We start from the raw sequence: 22,054 nt of genomic DNA, 5'->3' as shown, positions 1-22,054 counted from the left end.
CAGTTTATAGATTAAATCCATCAAAGCAATTGAAAGTCAGTGCCATTTTTCTTGTATAGGTCAATCAATTATGAATTATGATGAGGCCAACATGATTTTGATTTCATAACCGGAAGTCTCAACATTTGAGGCAGATATTCACATGGGGGTGCACACCAAAAAAACAAAAAGAAATGCTGTATTCCACTTGTCACATTTCACTGATCGTGATCAAAGATTCCTTCCCAAAAGCACAACTGCCTTACACATTAATTGCTTATTCTATATGGTAAGGCCATCTATACTGTATCAAAGCAATCTTACTAGCACTTCAGTTAACAAATCTACACTTATTTCTACTAGTTGAAGAACTTCTACCATCCAAGCATTAATAAATAGGTACCTGACAACACCAACAAAAGAATAAATAAGAAATAGTTATCTTTTAGTGATAATATTAATCAACTTCTAAACTGATAATTTTGAGCTAAACCAGTCCATTTAATTCCTTTTTTAAAATGAATGAAAACACAACAAACAAAGCATTTTTCAAAGGAAATGGCTGGGGTCGGAGTGGCTGGAGAGCTCCCAAACAGAGAGGGACCTGGGGGTGCTGATTGACAGCCACCTGAATATGAACCAGCAGTGTGCCCAGGTGGCCAAGAGGGCCAATGGCATCCTGGCCTGCATTAGGAATAGTGTGGCCAGCAGGAGCAGGGAAGTCATTCTGTCCCTGTACTCTGCTTTGGTTAGGCCACACCTTGAGTCCTGTGTCCAGTTCTGGGCCCCTCAGTTTAAGAAGGACATTAAAACACTTGAACGTGTCCAGAGAAGGGCAACAAGGCTGGGGAAGAGGCCTTGAGCACAAGCCCTGTGAGGAGAGGCTGAGGGAGCTGGGATTGTTTAGCCTGGAGAAGAGGAGGCTCAGGGGTGACCTCATTGCCCTCTACAACTACTTGAGGGGTGCTTGTGGCCGGGAAGGAGTTGGTCTCTTCTCCCAGGCAACCAGCACCAGAACAAGAGGACACAGTCTCAAGCTGCGCCAGGGGAGGTTTAGACTCAAGGTGAGGAGGAAGTTCTTCACCGAGCGAGTCATTCATCATTGGAACGGGTTGCCCAGGGAGGTGGTTGAGTCACCATCCCTGGAGGCATTCAAGAGGAGATTGGACGTGGCACTTGGTGCCATGGTTTAGTCCTGAGGTCTGTGGTGATAGGTTGGACTCGATGATCCTCGAGGTCTCTTTCAACCTTAGTTATACTGTGATACTGTGATACTGTGATAATTAATGAGTAAATGCACAACAATATTATTGTCCTGAATTTCTGAATATATGTATACCAAATACGACAAAGGAACAGGAGAAAAACAGTCACAGGAGGTGGAAGCAGCCATGCTAAGTAGCAACTGATGCCATTTGGAAACAAAAGATCCCTCTTAAGATGGATTTAAGAGTAGTAAACTGCAGCAAACCATTATGGTTAATTCTCACCAGAAACCTGAGCTCGAATGACATGTTTAAACAGACAAAAGCAGAGCTAAACTAATTTTCCTCACCACGAAAATTAAGCAAACTCAAAATTATAAAGCAGTCCCTATGATCAAAACACACATTTTATCACCTTGCTATGTGCATGCCTTCCCAATGCTGCCTTTCTTCAGCCATTTTCAGACTGTGCTTCTTACTCCAGGAAATAAGACACATGAAAATTCAGTTGGTCACACAGTCTCCTTATATGCATTTTAGAGCTGAAGCAGTTATAAGTTAACTTAAGTGCTACTCTCAAAAATATTCACTATTCCTCTCCATCCCATTTTAAAATAGCTATTTATGCTTGAAAATTGAAAAATTATCAGGAAATGTTCTTAGCCAGCCACTGGTTATTTCTTTGACTGGTGGATATCCATGGTAAGGCTTTGGCAAAGCAAACTGTGTAATGAGTAATTTCCTATGCAGGGATAAAGATCACAGTGATGAATGCTAATTTAAAAGCATGAGACTTATTACCTATGTGGTTTAATTACTTTGGCAATACATGACACTTAAAGCAAAATCCAAATGATATCTAAGAAGGTAGTTTAATTAACAGAGCTCAGGCAAAAACAGGATCTGGGAATTCAAACAGCTAATTAATGTCACACTAAAATTCTTTGTATTAAACAGAAATAAAGGAAACTAACAGTCAGTAATAATCAACAGCAAGGATTCTTTGGAGAAAATCCTCAGCTGCACTATCAGAATCTGCAGAAGATGCAAAATTGAATCCCTTTCAAAAACAATATGTTGTGCATTTGCATAAACTATCTCATACCTGTGATTTAAAAGCCTGCAATTCTGCTTCAAGTTCGTTGATTCTTTCTTCTTTCTTTTGCAGTAGGGCCTGAGTCTCCTGGTGAACTATAAAATCTTTTTCAAACTATGAAAAAAGAAGAAAAAAAAGACAATTGTTGATGCTAGTCAGTTATGCAAATTTTTCACAGACTTCAACTTTTCAGTTTGTGTTGGTTAAAACTTTTGTGTTTGTTAAAAATATCAAGATATATACAAAATATCTGCTATTCATGTATCCACTAAGTGGAAGTACCACCTCTGTTACCAAGACAAGTCTTTACTATATGAAATGGCAAAGAAGGGAAGGGAAGGGAAGGGAAGGGAAGGGAAGGGAAGGGAAGGGAAGGGAAGGGAAGGGAAGGGAAGGGAAGGGAAGGGAAGGGAAGGGAAGGGAAGGGAAGGGAAGGGAAGGGAAGGGAAGGGAAGGGAAGGGAAGGGAAGGGAAGGGAAGGGAAGGGAAGGGAAGGGAAGGGAAGGGAAGGGAAGGGAAGGGAAGGGAAGGGAAGGGAAGGGAAGGGAAGGGAAGGGAAGGGAAGGGAAGGGAAGGGAAGGAAGGAAGGGAAGGGAAGGGAAGGGGAAGAGGAAGAGGGAAGAGGGAAGAGGGAAGAGGGAAGAGGGAAGAGGAAGAGGGAAGAGGGAAGAGAGAAGAGAGAAGAGAGAAGAGGAGGAGAGAGAGAAGAGGAGAAGAGAGAGAAGAGAGGAGAAGAGAGGAAGAGAGAAGAGAGAGAGAGAAGAGAGAAGAGAGAGAGAGAGAGAAGAGAGAAGAGAAGAAGAGAGAGAGAGAGGAAGAGAGAAGAGAGAAGAGAGAAGGAGAGAGAAGAGAAGAGAAGGAGAGAAGAGAGAAGAGAGAAGAGAGAAGGAGAGAAGAGAGGAGAGAGAGAGAAGAGAGGAGAAGAGAGGAGAAGAGAGGAGAAGAGAGGAGAGAGAGGAGAGAGAGGAGAAGAGAGGAGAAGAGAGGAGAAGAGAGGAGAAGAGAGGGAAGGAGAGGAGAAGAGAGGAGAGGAGAAGAGAGAGAAGAGAGGAGAAGAGAGGAGAAGAGAGGAGAAGAGAGGAGAAGAGAGGAGAAGAGAGGAGAAGAGGAGAAGAGAGAGAAGAGAGGGAAGAGAGGAGAAGAGGAGAAGAGAGAGAAGAGAGGAGAGAGAGGAGAAGAGAGGAAGAGAGAGGAGAAGAGAGGAGAAGAGAGGAGAAGAGAGGAGAAGAGAGGAGAAAGAGGAGAAGAGAGGAGAAAGAGGAGAAGAGAAGGAGAAGAGAGGAGAAGAGAGAAGAGAGAGAAGAGGAGAAGAGAGAGAGAGAGAGAGAGAAGAGAGAAGAGAGAAGAGAGAAGAGGAGAAGAAGGGGGGAAAGAGAGAGAAGAGAGAGAAGAGAGAGAGAGAGAAGAGAGATAGAAGAGAAGAGAAGAGAAGAGAAGAGAAGAAGAAGAGAAGAGAAGAGAAGAGAAGAGAAAGAGAAGAAGAGAAGAGAAGAGAAGCCGAAGAAGCAAAGTCTATGATCCCAGACCCAGACCGGAAGAGACCCTTCCCAGATCATCATGTCCCAACCTATCATCCAACACCCACCTAATCAACTAAACCCATGCAACCAAGCACCCCTATCCAAGTCTCCTCCTGAACACATCCAATGATGGTGACTCCACCCACCTCCTCGGGCAGCCCATTCCAATGGGCAATCACTCTCTGTGTAGAACTTCTTCCTAAACTCCAGCCTAAACCTCCCCTGGTGCAGCTTGAGACTGTGTCCTCTTTTTCTGGTACTGGTTGCCTGGTAGAAGAGACCAACCTCTGCCTGTCTACACTTTAAGATATATTTTTAAGTATTTTTTTAAGATTTTTTTTAAAGTATTTTAAGATGGAATTAGATTAGATTAAAAAAAAAAGAACAAAAAAAGATGTCCAGTAATACAGAATTTGTAGATATGAATCAGCCTATTCTTAACTCTTCCACTGTTTATCTCATTGAAGAAAGAGTAACTTCAAATAAAGTGTTTGGTTAATTTTGGGGAAGATACTGTACTTGAAACACCAAAAAAAAAAAAATAAATCAAAGTTTCTCAATTAAGGCTGACTACTTTACACCCCTTTTCTTTCCTTCCTAGTCCACAAGAAACATTCAAATTTACTCTTAAACATCACTCTTAAACACAGAGCTATGCCATGTTGTGGCAGTTTCAGGCTATGCCTTTGAAAGTTAGCTGCAGAGTTTGAGCAGAAGAGTGGAGAAGTATAAACAATTCACAGTTGGGTGTAAAAAGGAAAACAAAAGATTATTCTAAATTAATTTCATTGGGCAGATGTGTGAAGGGTACTCCTAGCACTCACACATCCACTTCATTCCTTACTTCTCTGGCTGTTTGGCTGTGCTCTGCTTCGACTGGGAGGATCTTATTGCTACTAGCTGTGCTGGGTTGAGGCAGCCCCCTTCCCCACCCCTGGCAACAATAAACACTCAGACAAACGGATTGCAAAAGTGATGGAAAGTTTAAATAGAAAGCAGTGAACATTTACAGAAAGCCAAAAGCACAGTGACAAAGAAAGATCCCAAAACAGACCCAGAGAGATCCCATCCCCACCTGAGGGTACACCCAAGACCCCCCAGGGCTCCTTCTTCCCCCTCCCACTGCTAGGCTAGTCTCAGCTGGCCACATCTGAGATTGCCCATCCCCCCGTGGCCTTGGGCCTAGCCAGGCCCAAAGCCAGGAGACATCTCCCCCAGTTACGGGCTGACGGAGGAGGAAGAAAAGAGGAGGTGCTAGACTCCACACTGCATCTTATAGTGGGGCAAAGAATTGCGGTAGGAGATACTACATAATTTCCTGTGTCCACCCCTCTGGGCTGGACTTCTGGACACAGGAAGTAAACATTGCAGGGGGGCACCCAGCTCAAACTGCAACACTAGCTGACCTTGCAGGTAGGACTAACATTCCTTCTAACGGCTCCTTTTTCTTTCTTCTATTATAGGGGGAAGGGAAAAAAAGGGGTTTGGGGGGAGTGGGATAATTTTCCCTTGTTGTTTTTGAGCAGGGGGAGTTTCCTTGCTGTTTTCTGACTGTAAATACCTGTATAATATCCTAAATACTGTATATTTGTACATATTCCTTGCATTCCATTGTAGAGTGTAATTATTACCTGCAAATATAGCTTCCATTTGCATTCCCGACTGAGTGAGCCGAGCTTCTCTTAATGTGGTGGTGAAATTCCAAACCATTATTTTACACAAAATCTTGTGTGATAACATCCATGCAAAGGTCTATGGATCTGTCATGCACGTTCAGTTATACCATTCATGAAGTTATTAAGTAACCTTCTGTGTACATATTATGGTAACACACCTTTAAAATTACTTACTTTTCTGGAAAGTTCAGAAGCCCTCTCTTCGCATTCTTCCAATCTTGCTTTATCTACACAAATGTCTTGAAAAAACAAACAAACACACTTTCACATATACAGCAAACACAAGATTCTTAATCACATACATAACTTTAACTTGGTTTTTGGAATATGTAAGTATGACATTGTAATCATTTCCCAGCGTACTACTTACCTAGTAAATGGCTGAAATCTATATCTAATCTCTTACGATAGGTGAAATCAGGGTCTGTTCCACTTCTGTGTAGCACTATCTGGGACACACACTCTTCAATTAATTTGAAGTACTGTGGGCTAAAGACAGAGATAAATTCTTTAACAGCATATTTATTTATTAATATATATTTAAAATCTTGTCTAGAAACAGAGTCAGGTCAAAAGATTTGGGCCAACTTATTTTCATAGAAGGGTAGGTGCAAACCCCAAAACTCTTAAAGGACAAATACATCTGGTAGTTTATTCCATAAGAACAGGTTACACAAATCATTAAAAACAAAAACAGTGGACTTAAATGATTCTTACATTATAAACTTCAAATCTCTCCCTCCATGAAAATGAGGAAGACTGTATTTCCATTCAAGACTCCCTCTTACTTCCTCTCAGTACAAAGAAGGGTCACCCTTCCGCTTGATCCCTCTGGTTTTGTGGATTTTTTAAACTATGGATGCAGCCAGCACCAGAACAAGAGGACACAGTCTCAGGCTGTGCCAGGGGAAGTTCAGGCTGGAGGTCAGGAGGAAGTTTTACACAGAGAGAGTGATTGCCCATTGGAATGGGCTGCCCAGGGAGGTGGTGGAGTCGCCGTCACTGGAGGTGTTCAGGAGGAGACTTGGCAGGGTGCTTGGTTACATGGGTTAGTTGATTAGGTGGTGTTGGGTGATAGGTTGGACACAATGATCTTGAAGGTCTCTTCCAACCTGGTTTATTCTATTCTATTCATTGAAGCCCTACTTCAGTAAAAGGGATGAAAAACATCTTGTTCTAAAATGCTGGGATGGGGTATGACAGCTGGGTCATTTGCCCAAAAGAGTGAGCTGTGAATTTAAACCCTTTCAGGTGGAAGAGGTCTAGCAGAGATGAACTATCAAAGGTGAAGGGTGCAGGCCTGACATGGGTAAACCTGAAATGCAAGGTTATGCAGAATGCCATGTAGCAACGATGGCTTTCCCTTATTCAGTTCACATCTCATTCCTCCAGTTTCCTCAAAAACCAACACAAGCAGATTTTACAAAGGGAAACATTTGACAGTTTCCAACATCTCAAATTTTATTAACCGTTTCCCTGTAATTTATCTGACAACTTTTCCAGGAGACATTAGCACATTCACATCAACCTATAATATATAATGAGAATATTCAATTCCCAGAAGTTACTCTAAATTAAGCATATGTTCACATTTCTGCATAAAGTGCACATCTGTGCATACTTGGTTTTGTCCTTTGACTCAAACACTGCAAAATGACAATGTTACTACCATGACCTATAACCAATTAAAAGACTTGTCCTGCTCACATACACTTGCAGACAGTAAGGTTCAGATCTCAATAAAAACAGTTTTCTCTACTTATACATTATGTTATATCCTAAGCAGAAGAGACAGAGGTGACATTCCTACAGAAAACTGAGACATATGAAGGAGTTTCATAGTTTCATTCAGGGTTGGAAGGGACCACAAGGATCAGCTAGTTCCAACCCCCCTGCCATGGGCAGGGACACCCCACACTAGATCAGGCTGGACAGAGCCTCAGCCAGCCTGCTCTTAAACACCCCCAGGGATGGGGCCCCGACCACCTCCCTGGACAACTCATTCCAGGGTCTCACCACTCTCATGGTGAAGAACCTCCTCCTCACATCTAGCCTGAATCTCCCCACCTCCAGCTTCATTCCATTCCCCCTAATCCTATCACTACCTGAGATCCTGAGAAGTCCTTCCCCAGCCTTCCTGTAGGCCCCCTTCAGATACTGGAAGGCCACAATTAGGTCACCTCGGAGCCTTCTCTTCTGCAGACTGAACAGCCCCAACTCCTTCAGTCTGTCCTCATAGGAGAGGTGCTCCAGCCCTCTGATCATCCTTTTGGCCCTTCTCTGGACACTTTCCAGCACCTCCACATCCCTCTTGGAATAGGGGCTCCAGAACTGGACACAGTACTCCAGGTGGGGTCTCACCAGGGCTGAGTAGAGGGGGAGGATCACCTCCCTCGACCTGCTGGCCACACTTCTCCTGATGCAGCCCAGGATCTGATTGGCTTTGAGGGCTGCAAGTGCACACTGAGAGCTCATGTTGAGCTTTTTGTCCACCAGCACCCCCAAGTCTCTCTCCTCAGGGCTACTTTCCAGCCAGTCACTGCCCAGCCTGTATTTGTGCCTGGGATTGCCTCCACCCAGATGCAGGACCCTGCACTTGCTCTTATTGAAGTTCATGAGGTTGGCTTGTGCCCACCTCTCCAGCCTGTCAAGGGCCCTCTGGATGGCCTCCCTTCCCTCCAGCATGTCTGCTGCACCACACAGCTTGGTGTCATCAGCAAACTTGCTGAGGGTGCTCTCAACGCCACTGTCCATGTCCCCCACAAAGATGTTGAATAAGACAGGTCCCAGGACTGATCCCTGAGGGACTCCGCTTGTCCCTGGCCTCCACTGGGACATGGAGCCATTGACAGCCACTCTTTGGGTGCAGCCATCAAGCCAGTTCCTTATCCATCTAGTGGTCCACCCATCAAACCCATGTGTCACCAGTTTGGAGACCAGGATGTGGTGCGGGACAGTGTCGAAGGCTTTGCTCAGGTCCAGGTAAATGACATCAGTTGCTCGCCCCTCATCTATTAATTTTGTCACCTGCTCATAGAAGGCCACCAGGTTGGTCAGGCAGGATTTGCCCTTGGCAAAGCCATGCTGACTGCTCCCAATCACCTCTTCACTATTCTTCTGAGCCAGTAGTGCCTCCAGGAGGATCTGCTCCATGATCTTTCCAGGCACAGAGGTGAGACTGACTGGCCTGTAGTTCCCTGGTTCCTCCTTCTTACCCTTTTTGAAGATGGGGGCAATGTTTCCCCTTTTCCAGTCTGTGGGGACTTCACCAGATTACCATGACTTTTGAAATATAATAGAGAGGGGTTTAGCAACCTCATCTGCCAGTTCTCTCAGTACCCGTGGGTGTATCCTGTCGGGTCCCATGGACTTGAACACTTTCAGGTTCTTCAGATGATCACGAACCTGATCTGCACTTACAATGGGCAGTTCTTCCTCCCCGTCCCTGGCTTCGACTTCCATAACATCAGGAGTGTGGCTAGAGGCCCTTGCAGTGAAGACTGAGGTAAAGAAGTTATTAAGTACCTCTGCCTTTTCCTCATCACTTGTAATACTTATCACAAAGTAATACTTACAAATAGCAATCCACACAGAAAAATAGTATCATTACATTTATGAAAGATAAATCTGGTTAGGCCACACCATGACTACCATGTCCAGTTCTGGGCCCCTCAATTTAAGAAGGACATTGAGACTCTTGAACGTGTCCAGAGAAGGGCAACGAGGCTGGTGAGAGGCCTCGAACACAAGCCCTGTGAGGAGAGGCTGAGGGACCTGGGGTTGCTTAGCCTGGAGAAGAGGAGGCTCAGAGGAGACCTTATTGCTGTCCACAACTACCGTAAAGGAGGCTGTAGCCAGGAGGGGGTTTTATCACAGTGTAACTAAGGTTGGAAGAGACCTCGAGGATCATCGAGTCCCATTCTCTTCTCCCAGGCAGCCAGCACCAGATCAAGAGGACACAGTCTCAAGCTGCACCAGGGGAGGTTTAGGCTCGAGGTGAGGAGAAAGTTCTTCATAGAGGGAATTGTTAGCCATTGGAATGGGCTGCCCAGGGAGGTGGTGGAGTCACTGTCCCTGGAGGTGTTCAAAAAGGGATTGGATGTGGCACTTGAAGCCATGGTTTAGTAGTCATGAGGTGTTGGGATGATAAGTTGGACTTGATGATCTTTGAGGTCATTTCCAATCTTATTGATTCTATGATTTTATTAATGACTAAATGAAAATAAAATACATAATTCACACTCAACATACCGTATAAAATAATCATTTCTTATCAGCAGAAGATGTTGGAGAATAGAAAGAAAATATCCTTCAGCACTAGTATCCTTCACTGTATTCCACACCATGTTGTAAACATCATTTACTTCAGTGAAAGGGTTAAGGAAAGTAATAGCAAGAAAAAAGAAATACTTCAGTTAAATGTTGACTATTAACTTTTTTAAGAGAACCTATGCCAGAAAAATGTCACTTTATTCATGTTGCTCTTGCTGATAAGAAAAGGATATTCCAGTTCAGACCGAATATCTTCTAAACGATGAGAGAATTCGATCATGTCTTCTTCCTTATGCTCATTGAACACTTTGAGCTGAATATCTAGTGCTTCATTTTTTATACATCTCAATTGCTGCAAAGAAGAAACAGTAGAAAGGTTTGCAAAATTAGCTTTTCTATATGTTAAAAAAAAAAAACTTACTTCTTTGTAACTTCCATAAGGTTACATTATTTTGAAAGAAGACAAATATACAGAAGCTAAACGTGGCTTCGGCCTGGTTTAACAAGTGTCTGCACAACAGTCTGTCACATATTCTACATCAAAGTCCCAAAAATGCTGTGTAATTAGAGACCACATGTGAGAGACTAATAAGTTTGTCTCTCTTGGTGTACTCAACAAAGATAAAATCACTTGCTCTTTGCCCAGACAATATGTATTGGGCAGAGCCACTAAGGACTCTTGGAAGGTGCAAAGATAACATTGCTCACTGGGCCACAGCTGGCCTACAACAATGACCCAGCCATTCATGCCTTCAGGGCAAGATAATCTCCACCCATCAAGTACCCTGGGCAGGGTGACACAATGGTTTTTACCACCTGTTTCCTGATGTGTAAGGAATGTGGGGGGCTTGTCTGGATGGAGACGGGGAAGACGGAGATTCCCCCCGCCCCCAATCCAAAATCTTGCCCAAACACACAGCAATACACAGAAAAATTTCCGGGGAAACGACCTAAGGATTATTTCCTGCCCCTGGAATTCCTGAGGGACAATATTTGAATACATACCTAAGGACTAAAAACTGTATAAAAGACTTGAGCAGCTACTGGTTTGTAGAGAGAAACAGAGGAGAAAAATAGGGAGAAAAACGGAGATGAAGGAAAACACAGGAGACGGGCCAGGCCGCTGAGAAGAGAAAGCCGGGACAATGCTGCTCCGGAGAAAAGAGGCTGCCCAGAGGACCACAGCTCTTCTCCAGCCAAAGCCTCAGCACCCTTTCTCTACAGACCCAGGCTGCCCAGAGGAGCCTCAGCACCGTTCCTGCACCAACCCAACATCTCCACAGAGGACCACAGCTCTTCTCCAGCAAAAGCCTCAGCACCATTTCTCTACAGACCCAACATCTCCTGCAGCACCTTTCCTCCACAGACTTTAACTGGCTTGGGGAGGATGAGGGGTGTGGTAATATAATTCCTTTCCTCTTCTTCCTCTCTTCTCTCTCTCCCTCTCCCCTTCTTATGTCCACTTTATTTATGTAATAAATAGTCTAGCTGTTGATATTTTGGCCTCGTTTGTGCCTCTAATTTCACAACACGGGAATGTTCTAAAAGAACTTGAGTCTCTTTCCCTCTCCGGACCGAAACACCACACTTTACCTTTTCATTCTTTTTTTTAAGATTGGTTCTCATATGTTTGGGAACAATTTAGTAGAATTTCTTCTCCTTCTCCCCCCCTCAAGCTCAAATAGTCCAGTAATTTAAATAGCAATGCAAAGAGAAACTACAAGCAGCTTACTGGCAATATCTCTTTCAATCCACTGCGCATAAACTCATTTCTGATGTGAAGTCTAAAATCCAAATCATCAGGAGATGTAACAAGAGCATTGATGAGCTGCATGCAAGCTACCTGCAACAGAAGAAATATTAAACTATGTTATTTCTTAAATTTTAATATGCATCACAGTCAAAAAGACATAATGAACTATTAATTAGGCATTAGGTCATGTCTAATTATCAGTTTACAGTAATCTTATAATTAGGATACTTAAGTTTCTTATCCACAGAAGCTGTAAATATCAAATACTAGTTCAGAAATTTTCATTAAGATGAAACTTAATTAAACTCCATCTATTTTTTTCATTTCATTCAAGTATCAAGTTCCTTTAGTACATTAAATTGGGCAGATAGTAAATACCTTCACAAGGATAGTTTTCAACTTATAAAAATATGTACATTTAAAGTTAGTGCCATAACAGAAGCAGTAAAGGCTAAAGTCTGTGTGAACTGTGGAAAACATATTAGATGACAAAATGCTGATTAACCTGAGCTGAAGAACACAAAGGACTTTTTTCCCTTCTTTTTAAAAATCTTCCCTCTTTAAACATACTGAGTGTCATACAGTACTTCATGGCAACTGGTACTTCACTTCAAATGCAGACATCAGGTCAACTAGTGAATCTCTTCTGAAGAATCAAGAGATTCCTGTTGAAAATCCATAGCCAGAAGCATCAGGAATTCACTGTCTAGATTCACAATCCTTTAGAATAACAGTAACCTTTTAATCATAAATAAGGATGACAACAGCAATTACTCTTTTTTTCCTACCCTCTTTATTATTTGTACATCATCATTCCGTGCACAAGAAACATTATTCATGTATTCTCAGCATTTCAGAGGTTTTTTAAAGCACAAATCAGCTAGGATGTGTCTTCTGGCCTAACATACTATGTAAACCAGTAAAGAATATGGTTCCAACCATTTCTCTGCTGTAAAATCTTTTAACATCTACTAAATGATGATGCATTATGCCATGGTCAGGCAAAAGCTGATTCCAGGAACATACTGTATTGGTCATCTTCAAAGCACATGGAATTCCAAGTACTGAATTTACAGAAGAACTGGATGGCCTAGCTACTTCCATATAGACTGTAAGAAACAACAGCACTCAGTAGGTTTCAAAGAGAAACACACTGAATAGCATGCACTAAACTATTTATCTTACTGCAAAGAATGTTAAGTATAAGAGTAGTTTTATATATTAATTTAGCTGAACTGTCATGGGGATGCATGACAGCCAGCATAATTTAGACCTACTTATGTTAGCATATTTAGACAAACTTTAATGAGCACTGTAGAATGGAATAGCTTAGGTATAATAACTGCGATGTAACAAGTGTTAACCAACAACCTGTTGATCTGAACTGTGAACCTGTTCAGAAAAACCAAGTCAAGCAGACTGTGCCCTCCAGCAGGTCGATAGGGATCGAATGTCAGAATGTCCCAACTAAGCATCGTGCATTCTCCACCCAATTCCGTAAATTCTACTATTTGAAGTCACTTGAATAGAGAGTCCCAAGGGCCCCACAACTCTGTGCCAGAAGATGAGAACGTCTCTCCAACTTCTGGAGATGCCTCAGAGGACAAGGATGCTCAAGGAAGGATGCCATGGCATGGCATGGTTGGAACCATTGTACTAGCTCATCCAACACTCTTCTGGGAAAAAAGTTGCCATGTCAGCATCTATTCCTAAATTACTCCATCATATAATATACCTTACATCAACAGTTGCTTTAAACAGTAATAAGAATAGAGAACAAGTTTTGCTCTTTCCTCTTACTTTAAGAGCTGAAATTAAGTTCTGTGCTGTCCAAACTGCCATGATACTCTGTGCATGCAAATTTCTAGATTTACACAATAATAATAAAAACTTATTGCTTTTACTTTACTGACATTAATAGGACAAAGCACATTACATTCAATTGTTGGAATCTCCTGCATGAATCAGTGTTAAAACTGACTTTTGAAACTTACTCCAGTCTTGCATGATAACTATTCAACATACAGTATCTTAACAAAACAAATGATGTGTGAGATAAAAGTCCTAACATTAGCTGATCGACCATGAAGCTGCATTCTTCAAATAAATGAAAACAAAACCTTTGTATTACTCCTGAAGCCTCTTTCTGTGCATGTACTGTTTCTAAGTTTTTCTAACACTTGTTTGTAACTGCTGAAGCATCACTCTATATGAGATAATAAAAATGGGTGCTAACCCCTAAAAAGGAAATTACTATTTGCCATGGTTTAGTTGTTTAGGTGGGTTCGATTGGTTGATGGGTTGGACATGATGATCTTGAAGGTCTCTTCCAAGCTGTTTGTTGTTTATTATTATTATTATTATTATTATTATTATTATTACCAAAAAATACATAAGAAAACCCTAAGACTTACCTACATCCAAATCCCACACAACAATTAGGTGTCCAGTCCGCTTTTCAAAAGTGGACTGAACAAAACCTTTCAGTAATTGCCTTAAAAGCACCCAACAGAAAAGAAATCAGGACTCTTCTGTTGCACAACCATCACTGAAATGCTCCTCATGTTCAATATTTCCCTATCATGTCCTTTTACAATCATGTTCAGAACATGTGGCCTTGCAGCCCAGTTATTTTTGCTAGTAACAGACTTCAGGCTTTGTATAAACCTACTACCACATGCTTCCAGACTTGTCAGGCTTTATCAAGACCTGGTTTGCCCGCCTGGATCTTCGTTGTGGATTATTTACCTGCAACAAGATTTGTCTAGTAACAAATAGAATGGTAGTCTAGAACGGCTACCACCCCACTAACTTTGTATTTTGCTTAGCCTTGGACGACTCTGTGGCACAAAGTTTTTTGTTAAATACATTTCTAAAAGTAGCAGATAGTAATAAGACCCTAAATAAAATGCAGCACACAAAAGTAAAGGCATGGGATGCAAGCAGAGATATTTCTTAGCACTACTGGGAGTAATTTGATGAAACCATTAAGACTTCATCTAAACTCACAACAAATTCTTGGCTTTGGATATAAGGACTATTTTTCAGACCCACAAACTGCACAACTTGCAATGCCACCGTGTGGTGAAGAATCTTATCGGGACACAACAAATGGTACCAAAAAAAGCAGACGACCAAAACTGTTCAAATTTAGTGTACCACCACTTTACAAAATCGACTCTCCTACTATCTAAGTCTTTTTCCTTCTCAAATCTTTTTTGTATTTGTTTTGGTATGGGCTCGCTTTATTACCATCCCCTTTACCAGTATTTGTATTTTTCTTCAGCAGCTGTGACCAAAATTTTTACTTCCCCTAATTTTGAGCTTATTTAGTTGAAACCTGTTATAGCATCCCTGTTTTCTCTCTCTGGAGTACTGATTCTTTCACTCAGTTGCATTTTCTTGATTCAGTTAGCTCTGCCATCCAAAACCATTAATTCAGTACATTGACAGATGCCACCAACACCTGTACTTCTGTTAACATCAGTGACACATTTCAATGATTGCAGACTTCACTGGGCAACACTATCATACAGTCAATAATGAAGTACTGCAAGGCTACATGTACATTTCAAATAAAGACAAACTCCATGTTGTTTGATTACATCACAACTGGAACCCTGTCATTGTTATCAGGAGTTTAAAACACAGTATGTTTCCATGCAAACCTTAAAGTGAATGGACTGCTAAGCAGGAAATCAGCATTGATCACACTTGATTTAAACTATCAATGAAAAGGCCGAATAAAGCACACTATTGTAAAAATCCTGATCAAGACCAAAATGAAGTTTTATCTCTGAGAGAGCAATGCAACTGAGATGAAAGGATGTCTACAGATGTAATTGCAGCCACATGAAAATAAGGTGTTTTCTTTTAATGTGCCAGATCAACAAGGTACACAAGCACATGTGCTGCTCAAATAGAACCGAGACAAGACATGACACAACAATGAAAAACAAGAAACACAGCAGTAATAAGTACTGTTACTGCAGTACTTCAGTCAAATATGATCAATTGGGAATTCAATTGCAGTTCATAGCAAGAACATACTTTAGCTTTCCTGGAATAAACAAGACCAGATTATGTTAACAAACTATTTCTATGGTAATACAAGGACAAAGCAATAGTGAAAGTTCCACTCAGAGGTCCACAAAAAGCAGAACAGGAAAAGGTTATACAAGAGGAAACAAGGCAGGGATTAGACATCTACCTTAATCTGCTTCATGAACTCTTTAAACATTTCTAAATGACAACAGCAAGACCCTGTTACCAAATCAGAATTATTTAAACCATGCACTAAGTGCAAGTACAGTTCAATATCTAGCAGCTGGTATATAATACTTAAATCACATGTGATCGTGATGTTTTTTAATTACTTCATTCAGCTAGGAGTAGACTGCAACAAGACAGATCTGTTTAATGAACTTAAATCTCATAGGAAAATATGTGTTACATTCTATCAAGAAGGAAAAACAAGCTGGTAAACATTTCAGTAATGATGCAGTCTGGAAAGTTAGATTTTGAAGGGAACATGCCAAAACCAAGAGAGAGAGAAATACCCCTCAAACTTGGTGAGCATCTTCTGAGTAGCTTATTGAAAGGGAATTTCAACCAGTAATGCAGTGAAGATTTAAGAGCAAAGAATTTTTTGGCTATCCTAAACTCTGCAGTTGGAAAAACAATATATTAAAATTATCCCGTGTTTGACAGTAAGCCAACTAAAGGAGGAGGAAGCTTAGTCCAATTAGTGTCTGTGTAAGGCACAGAATAAACTCAAACAGAATTTTCAAGAGTTTTCTCAGACAACACAATTCCAGTTTCAGATACCTGCATTTAGATGTCTATATGTAGATAAATACCTATATATGTCTGTATACAGAGCCAAACTCCCATTCTTGTTAATCAGCATGCTACTGAGAGTGGCGAAGCCCTGGAATGGGTTGTCCAGGGAGGTGGATGGGGTGCCGTCCCTGGAGGTGTTTAAGACCAGGCTGGATGAGGCTCTGTCCAGCCTGATCTAGTGTGGGGTGTCCCTGCCCATGGCAAGGGGGTTGGAACTAGATGATCCTTGTGGTCCCTTCCAACCTTGACTGATACTATGATACTGGATTCTTCTTTAAAGTGCATCTTCAAGATTCTAGATTCTAAAAAGATCTCTCTTACACACATGGAGTGACTAGGGCCCTCTAGGACCTACTGTCTTCACTGACTAGGGGACCCAATTAGCCTGAATGCAAACACAGTGTACAGAGCACCATTACAGATGCTACATTGTGTCTCATCTGCCTTACAAATACCAATCCAGAAGGGTGGGAATCTCCTAAAGGAACCATGTCATTTCAGATGTCTTTGTAGATATTGGGTTTTAAGTTAACGTTTGGGCAACCAAACTGAGTCTTGGATTTCCATTGTTTACATGAGAGTTTAGCTAGCTCAAACGCTTGATGGGTTGGCTTACTTGCAAACTAAATCCTGTTCACTGTCTTACATTGCTAAAGAGAAATATTTGCCACTTAGAAAACTCATTTGTTCCCAATCTACAATGTTTTAAATAAGTCTGGTATTTCACCTTTATCTGAGGCTTTCTATTTAGAAAGTCTCAACTACAAAAATGCCTAGGCAAAAAAAAAAGTCAAGACTGTCATGATGATTTCTTAAAATTACAAAGATAGAAGCAAGTGACTTTTGTTTGGAAATACCAGATTATTACTATCTCATCTTAAACTAGTGCTAAATCTGACTAACAGTATGCTTAAAAAATTCTGAACATTCAAGTGCAGATTGTTATTTATAATTACAAAATTACTACAAAGTATTACTGATTTCAGATCTAACAATTTCAGATCTAACAATAGTCAATGAGTTTGTTTGCTGCTTCTAGACTGTAGCTACTAATAAAAAAAAAATCATGGAATCAATAAGGTTGGAAAAGACCTCAAAGATCATCAAGTCCAACCTGTCACCACAGACCTCATGACTACTAGAACATGGCACCAAGTGCCACGTCCAATCCCCTCTTGAACACCTCCAGGGATGGTGACTCCACCACCTCCCTGGGCAGCCCATTCTAATGGCTAACAGCTCCCTCAGTGAAGAACTTTCTCCTCACCTCGAGCCTAAACTTCCCCTGGCATAGCTTGAGACTGTGTCCTCTCATTCTGGTGCTGGTTGCCTGGGAGAAGAGACCAACCCCCTCCTGGCTACAACCACCCTTCAGGTAGTTGTAAACAGCAATAAGGTCTCCCCTGAGCCTCCTCTTCTCCAGGCTAAACAATCCCAGCTCCCTCAGCCTCTCCTCATAGGGCTTGTGCTCGAGGCCTCTCACCAGCCTTGTTGCCCTTCTCTGCAGTAGAAATAACAGATAGGGTAATTTCTTCTACAAAAAGAGACTGTCCAGTCTTTAATCCTGCTAATAAAGGGTAGGATGAAAGAGAAAACAGAATGCAAAGAGCTGAAAGAACTACTTAAGAGAGAAAGGAAGGTACAGATAAGCAATTACTTTACATGTATTCATACTACACACAATTCCAAGGAGCATCCACTCAATGATTTGTCTTCAAACTTTAAGAAATAAATGAACACTTATCCCAAATTTAATGTCATTCCTTGGCAACTCTCAAAGTATGTAACACTCACGGAAAATGCTTATGGCACTCCATTTGATATCTCTATGAACATCAACTCTAGGGACACAGAATTATCAATCACTCCTTGCACTCCAGATCAGTGGGTCCTAACTGCATTCTTTTACACTCAATTACTTCAGGTAAGATTCTGTAAAACAGACTGGCAGCCTTTTGAACTTTCACACACAAGATGGGAAAGATATCCATATCAACAAAGATGTCTCATGTTCAATAAATGAAGAGGTATGCCTGCTGAGGTAGTATGAAGTTTAGTGAAGGTAGGTAAATTAGCTTCCTAGGAAGGCAGGAGTCACTGTGAGCAAAATATTTTGGGCCAATGGTCTATATCTAAAATCAATTCAGGAAGAGTTATAGATTATCTAGATGGAGGTATTCTGGCAGTCTGCCCTTGAGAAGATGCCTGAAGAAGTGAAATTACTTTAGACTCTAACAGTGAAAGGCATATGGTAATACACAGCTCTCTGGTGTATCTTCTGAAATTTTGTAATGGTGCTGAGAATTGCAACATTTAAATACTCTTTCCTGAGGGTCACATCTAACCCAGATGGTAATTATGTCCCACTGCAGGCATTTTCTTCAGGGAAAAGCTAAGTACAAATCTTTCCTTTACTTGGCACTCTAGTTAGATGCTCCCTTGCTTTCTTCAGCCCTGAAGAGATGCAGCTAAATATTGTCCACCATGTTTGCTTTCTGAAGGCTTTCGGGTCTGTGAGTGTATTCCATCTGGAACACTTTTAACACCCTGCTGTCACATGGTACAGAAATCTACAGTTCTTGACTTTGTATGTTTATCTCAGAGAGGGGCATATATTGATGGATGCCCACACATTATTTTTGGTAAGGGAAAAAAGCTCTGCATGAGTGATACAGTTCAGCTGGAATGTGAAAATTTTGAATTATTTCCTCCATGAAACTAGACCAGAGAGATCAGAGAGATTCCACTGACTACAGCTTCAAATTCTGATCTCTGCAATACTAACCAGGGATATCTCTCAAGTTAGAGGGTGCATTTTCTGAGGATTCCACATCCTGAACTTTAAACTTGCATTTTTCCAAACTGAAGACATGATGCAATATATCTGCTCCTCTTCTGGCGAAATACATAGGTATATCTCTATGGGCGACGGAGATTGGAATCAATACGGCTGACCAATATGATCGAGTATTGTTCCTTTATTGTTCCAGTATTGCAGGCCTATGGTGCAGGCCTGAGGCGCAGGCCTATGGAGCAGGCCTGTAGGGCAAGTATAGCACAGTAAAGTGTAGAAGAAGGAGAGACAGGAAAGGCAGAAGAGCGTAGCAAGGGAACTTCTACAACTTACATGAGCTCGGAGTGCCTTGTTGGCATGGCCTTATTGGTTCCCATCGCACTATGACAGATTATTGGTCCAACTACTAACGACACCCAAGGTTTGTTGATGCAGGTGCATGTCCTGTTGTCCCAAGATAACTGTCCATGTTTAAAGGTACCAGTGTCTTGTTTTAGTTACATGCTGCAGGCACAGCACTGTTTTGCTACACTGCTAGCTGGCTCTGCACTTATGCTGAGCATGGCCTACCACCATGACAGGCTCTAGGCCTGCACTGCCAGATTGCTCACACTGCTCGTCGCTGGCATTGCCACAATACCTCAGTAGCTCAGACAAACTTTTTCCTTGCATAGGCAAAGACAATCACCACTATGTGGTATGTATGATCTTATGCCTTGAGGCTCTGGCCAGCCTGATCTAGTGCGAGGTGTCCCTGCCCATGGCAGGGGGGTTGGAACTAGATGATCCTTGTGGTCCCTTCCAACCCTGATTGATTCTATGATTCTATGATTCTGACATATCTTGATCATTTGAACTAAAGAAACTACACTAAGATTTTCCACTTCACTTTTCTCACTATTACTGCAAGCATTAGTTTGTAGAAAATACTGTAAAGAAGATGCATAAGTAATTAAATTCTGTTTACCGCTATTAAGCTGGCTGTAGATTTGGTCTGACACAGACACTATTGTTTTTCATCAATTATCCACCCTTGCTAATAACAAAAAAATTAGAGTAACAACTTTGAGATGTACCATGCACATGAATATATGCTTGCATGGATGTAGCAGTTTGGGCTGGGTGCCCTCCTGCTGTGGCCACATACGACACACCTCCAGTGTTCTGAGGGTCCAGCCCGGTGGGTGGACACAGGAAGCTGCGTATTTCATCCCATAATGTCCTGCTCCCTATAAATACACCTTCAAAGTCTTACACCTCCTCTTTCTTCCCTCACTGCTGCTATGGAGATGATCCCTATCTGGTAATGGAGTGGGAGTCATCTTGAGGCCTCTTGGGGCCTGGCCAGGCCTGCCTGGGGAGGTGGTGGAGTCACCATCATTGGAGGTTTTCAGGAGGAGACTTGATGGGGTGCTTGGTGCCATGGGTTAGTTGTTTAGGTGGGTTGGATTGGTTGATGGGTTGGACACAATGATCTTGAAGGTCTCTTCCAACCTGGTTTGGTTTATTCTAATAAATGGTTTATTCTAATAATGCCTGGAGGAGAAGAGGGAAGGGCAATCTCAGATCTGGCCAGCTGAGATTAGCCTAACAGTGGAAGTGGGGAGGGGGAGAAAGAGCCCTGGGGGTTTTGGGTGAACCCTCAGTGGGGAAAAAAAGGGGAGTGTTGGGATGCTTATGGGTATGCTTTGGAATCTCCTTTTGTCACTGTGCTTGTGGTTCTCTGTAAAATATTCACTGCTTTTCCATTTAAACTTTCCACCACTTCTGCAGTCCGTTTGTCTGAGTCTCATTTCTGATGCCCTGGTGGGAGGGAAGGAAGGATCAGCCTTTCAACCCACCACAATGGATCATAAATACTTATTATCATTCTCTACATTTAGATAAGGTAGCTGTGCTCCAATTCAACCCACCACATACACAGTTATGCAAAAGGATCTTGTTGTCACAGAACAACCAGGAATCATTAAAAATTTCAGCCAACCACAGACTGGCACCATCTCATATTCTCCTATTTACTAGATGGAAAAGAATGACGAAATGGTATCCCCTGACAACTGAAAATATTGATAGGGTAATGCTGCTGATGAATAGAAAAAGACCTTCTCCTTTGTCACAAAAACGCTTCTCCTAGGACAGGTGTGAAATACCTGCAGATTTTCACAGGGATGCCCAATGCTTACTCTTCAGAAACTTAACTGGAGAAAGAAGAACTGCAATTTTGCTTCAACATCGTTCTTCTTCTCAATTCTAAGTGGAAAATTAGAAGGAACTGCAACTAGAACTGTACAAAAAAGAAACAGCATTCTCCCATTAGTTAAACAACCAGCTTCAGGAACAATGAAAGCTGATGATTAGAGCACAGAAGCATTCATTTGATTCTGTAAGAATGAGAAGAACAGGATAACACTGAATTTGCTGCTGTTTTTTATCACTTTCTCAAATACATCCAAATGGGCTGTGTCAGAAGAGCTATTACCTGCATCCCTGACTGTTTGTGTTGTCTTCACAGCCTACAAAGGCACCTGCTTGCCTTATATGCATTTTCTTGAGCAAAGGCTTAAGACATTAACAAAACTGGAAACTGAGCAGGGTATAACTACAGTTATATCCTCAAACTAATATCACCAACCTTGTCATCAACCAAAAAATACTTAAGTATGATTTCCATAATTTTGGATTGAATGAAAATACAAAGGGGCAAATATCATCTGCACCCAGCAACTGCATAAAATAGATACATAGAGCTTTCACACACACACACAAAAACACCCACAAAAAACAACAACAAAAATCATCCTAGTGAGGCCTTTTATATATTCAGCCTTCAAGTAGCAGAAATGTTAGTCAATTCAAAATAGAAAAGGTCAGTTGTTAGTGTCAAATTGAGCTGCCACAAAGCAAGCCCACATATATC

The 22,054-nt window shown here is 41.7% G+C and overlaps 1 protein-coding gene across 2 annotated transcripts in view; it reads right to left on the bottom strand.

Annotated features, from left to right (window-relative positions):
- Window positions 1-22,054, bottom strand: part of DIAPH3 (diaphanous related formin 3) — a 326,528-nt gene that overhangs the window by 245,354 nt on the left and 59,120 nt on the right. For both annotated transcript variants that reach the window (XM_068158905.1, XM_068158906.1), the window contains 6 exons: window positions 11,481-11,591; window positions 9,982-10,100; window positions 9,728-9,844; window positions 5,847-5,965; window positions 5,651-5,715; window positions 2,290-2,394 (listed from right to left, as the gene is read on the bottom strand). In XM_068158905.1, the coding sequence (XP_068015006.1) occupies window positions 2,290-2,394; window positions 5,651-5,715; window positions 5,847-5,965; window positions 9,728-9,844; window positions 9,982-10,100; window positions 11,481-11,591 (636 nt within the window). The remainder of the gene's footprint in view (window positions 1-2,289; window positions 2,395-5,650; window positions 5,716-5,846; window positions 5,966-9,727; window positions 9,845-9,981; window positions 10,101-11,480; window positions 11,592-22,054) is intronic.

Source organism: Melanerpes formicivorus, unplaced genomic scaffold (genome assembly GCF_026170545.1).
Source record: "Melanerpes formicivorus ecotype bairdi unplaced genomic scaffold, bMelFor1.0.p_v2 SCAF_44, whole genome shotgun sequence".
NCBI lineage: Eukaryota > Metazoa > Chordata > Aves > Piciformes > Picidae > Melanerpes > Melanerpes formicivorus.
The sequence above is the reverse complement of the archived record's forward strand: the minus strand, read 5'-3'. Positions and strand labels throughout refer to the sequence as shown.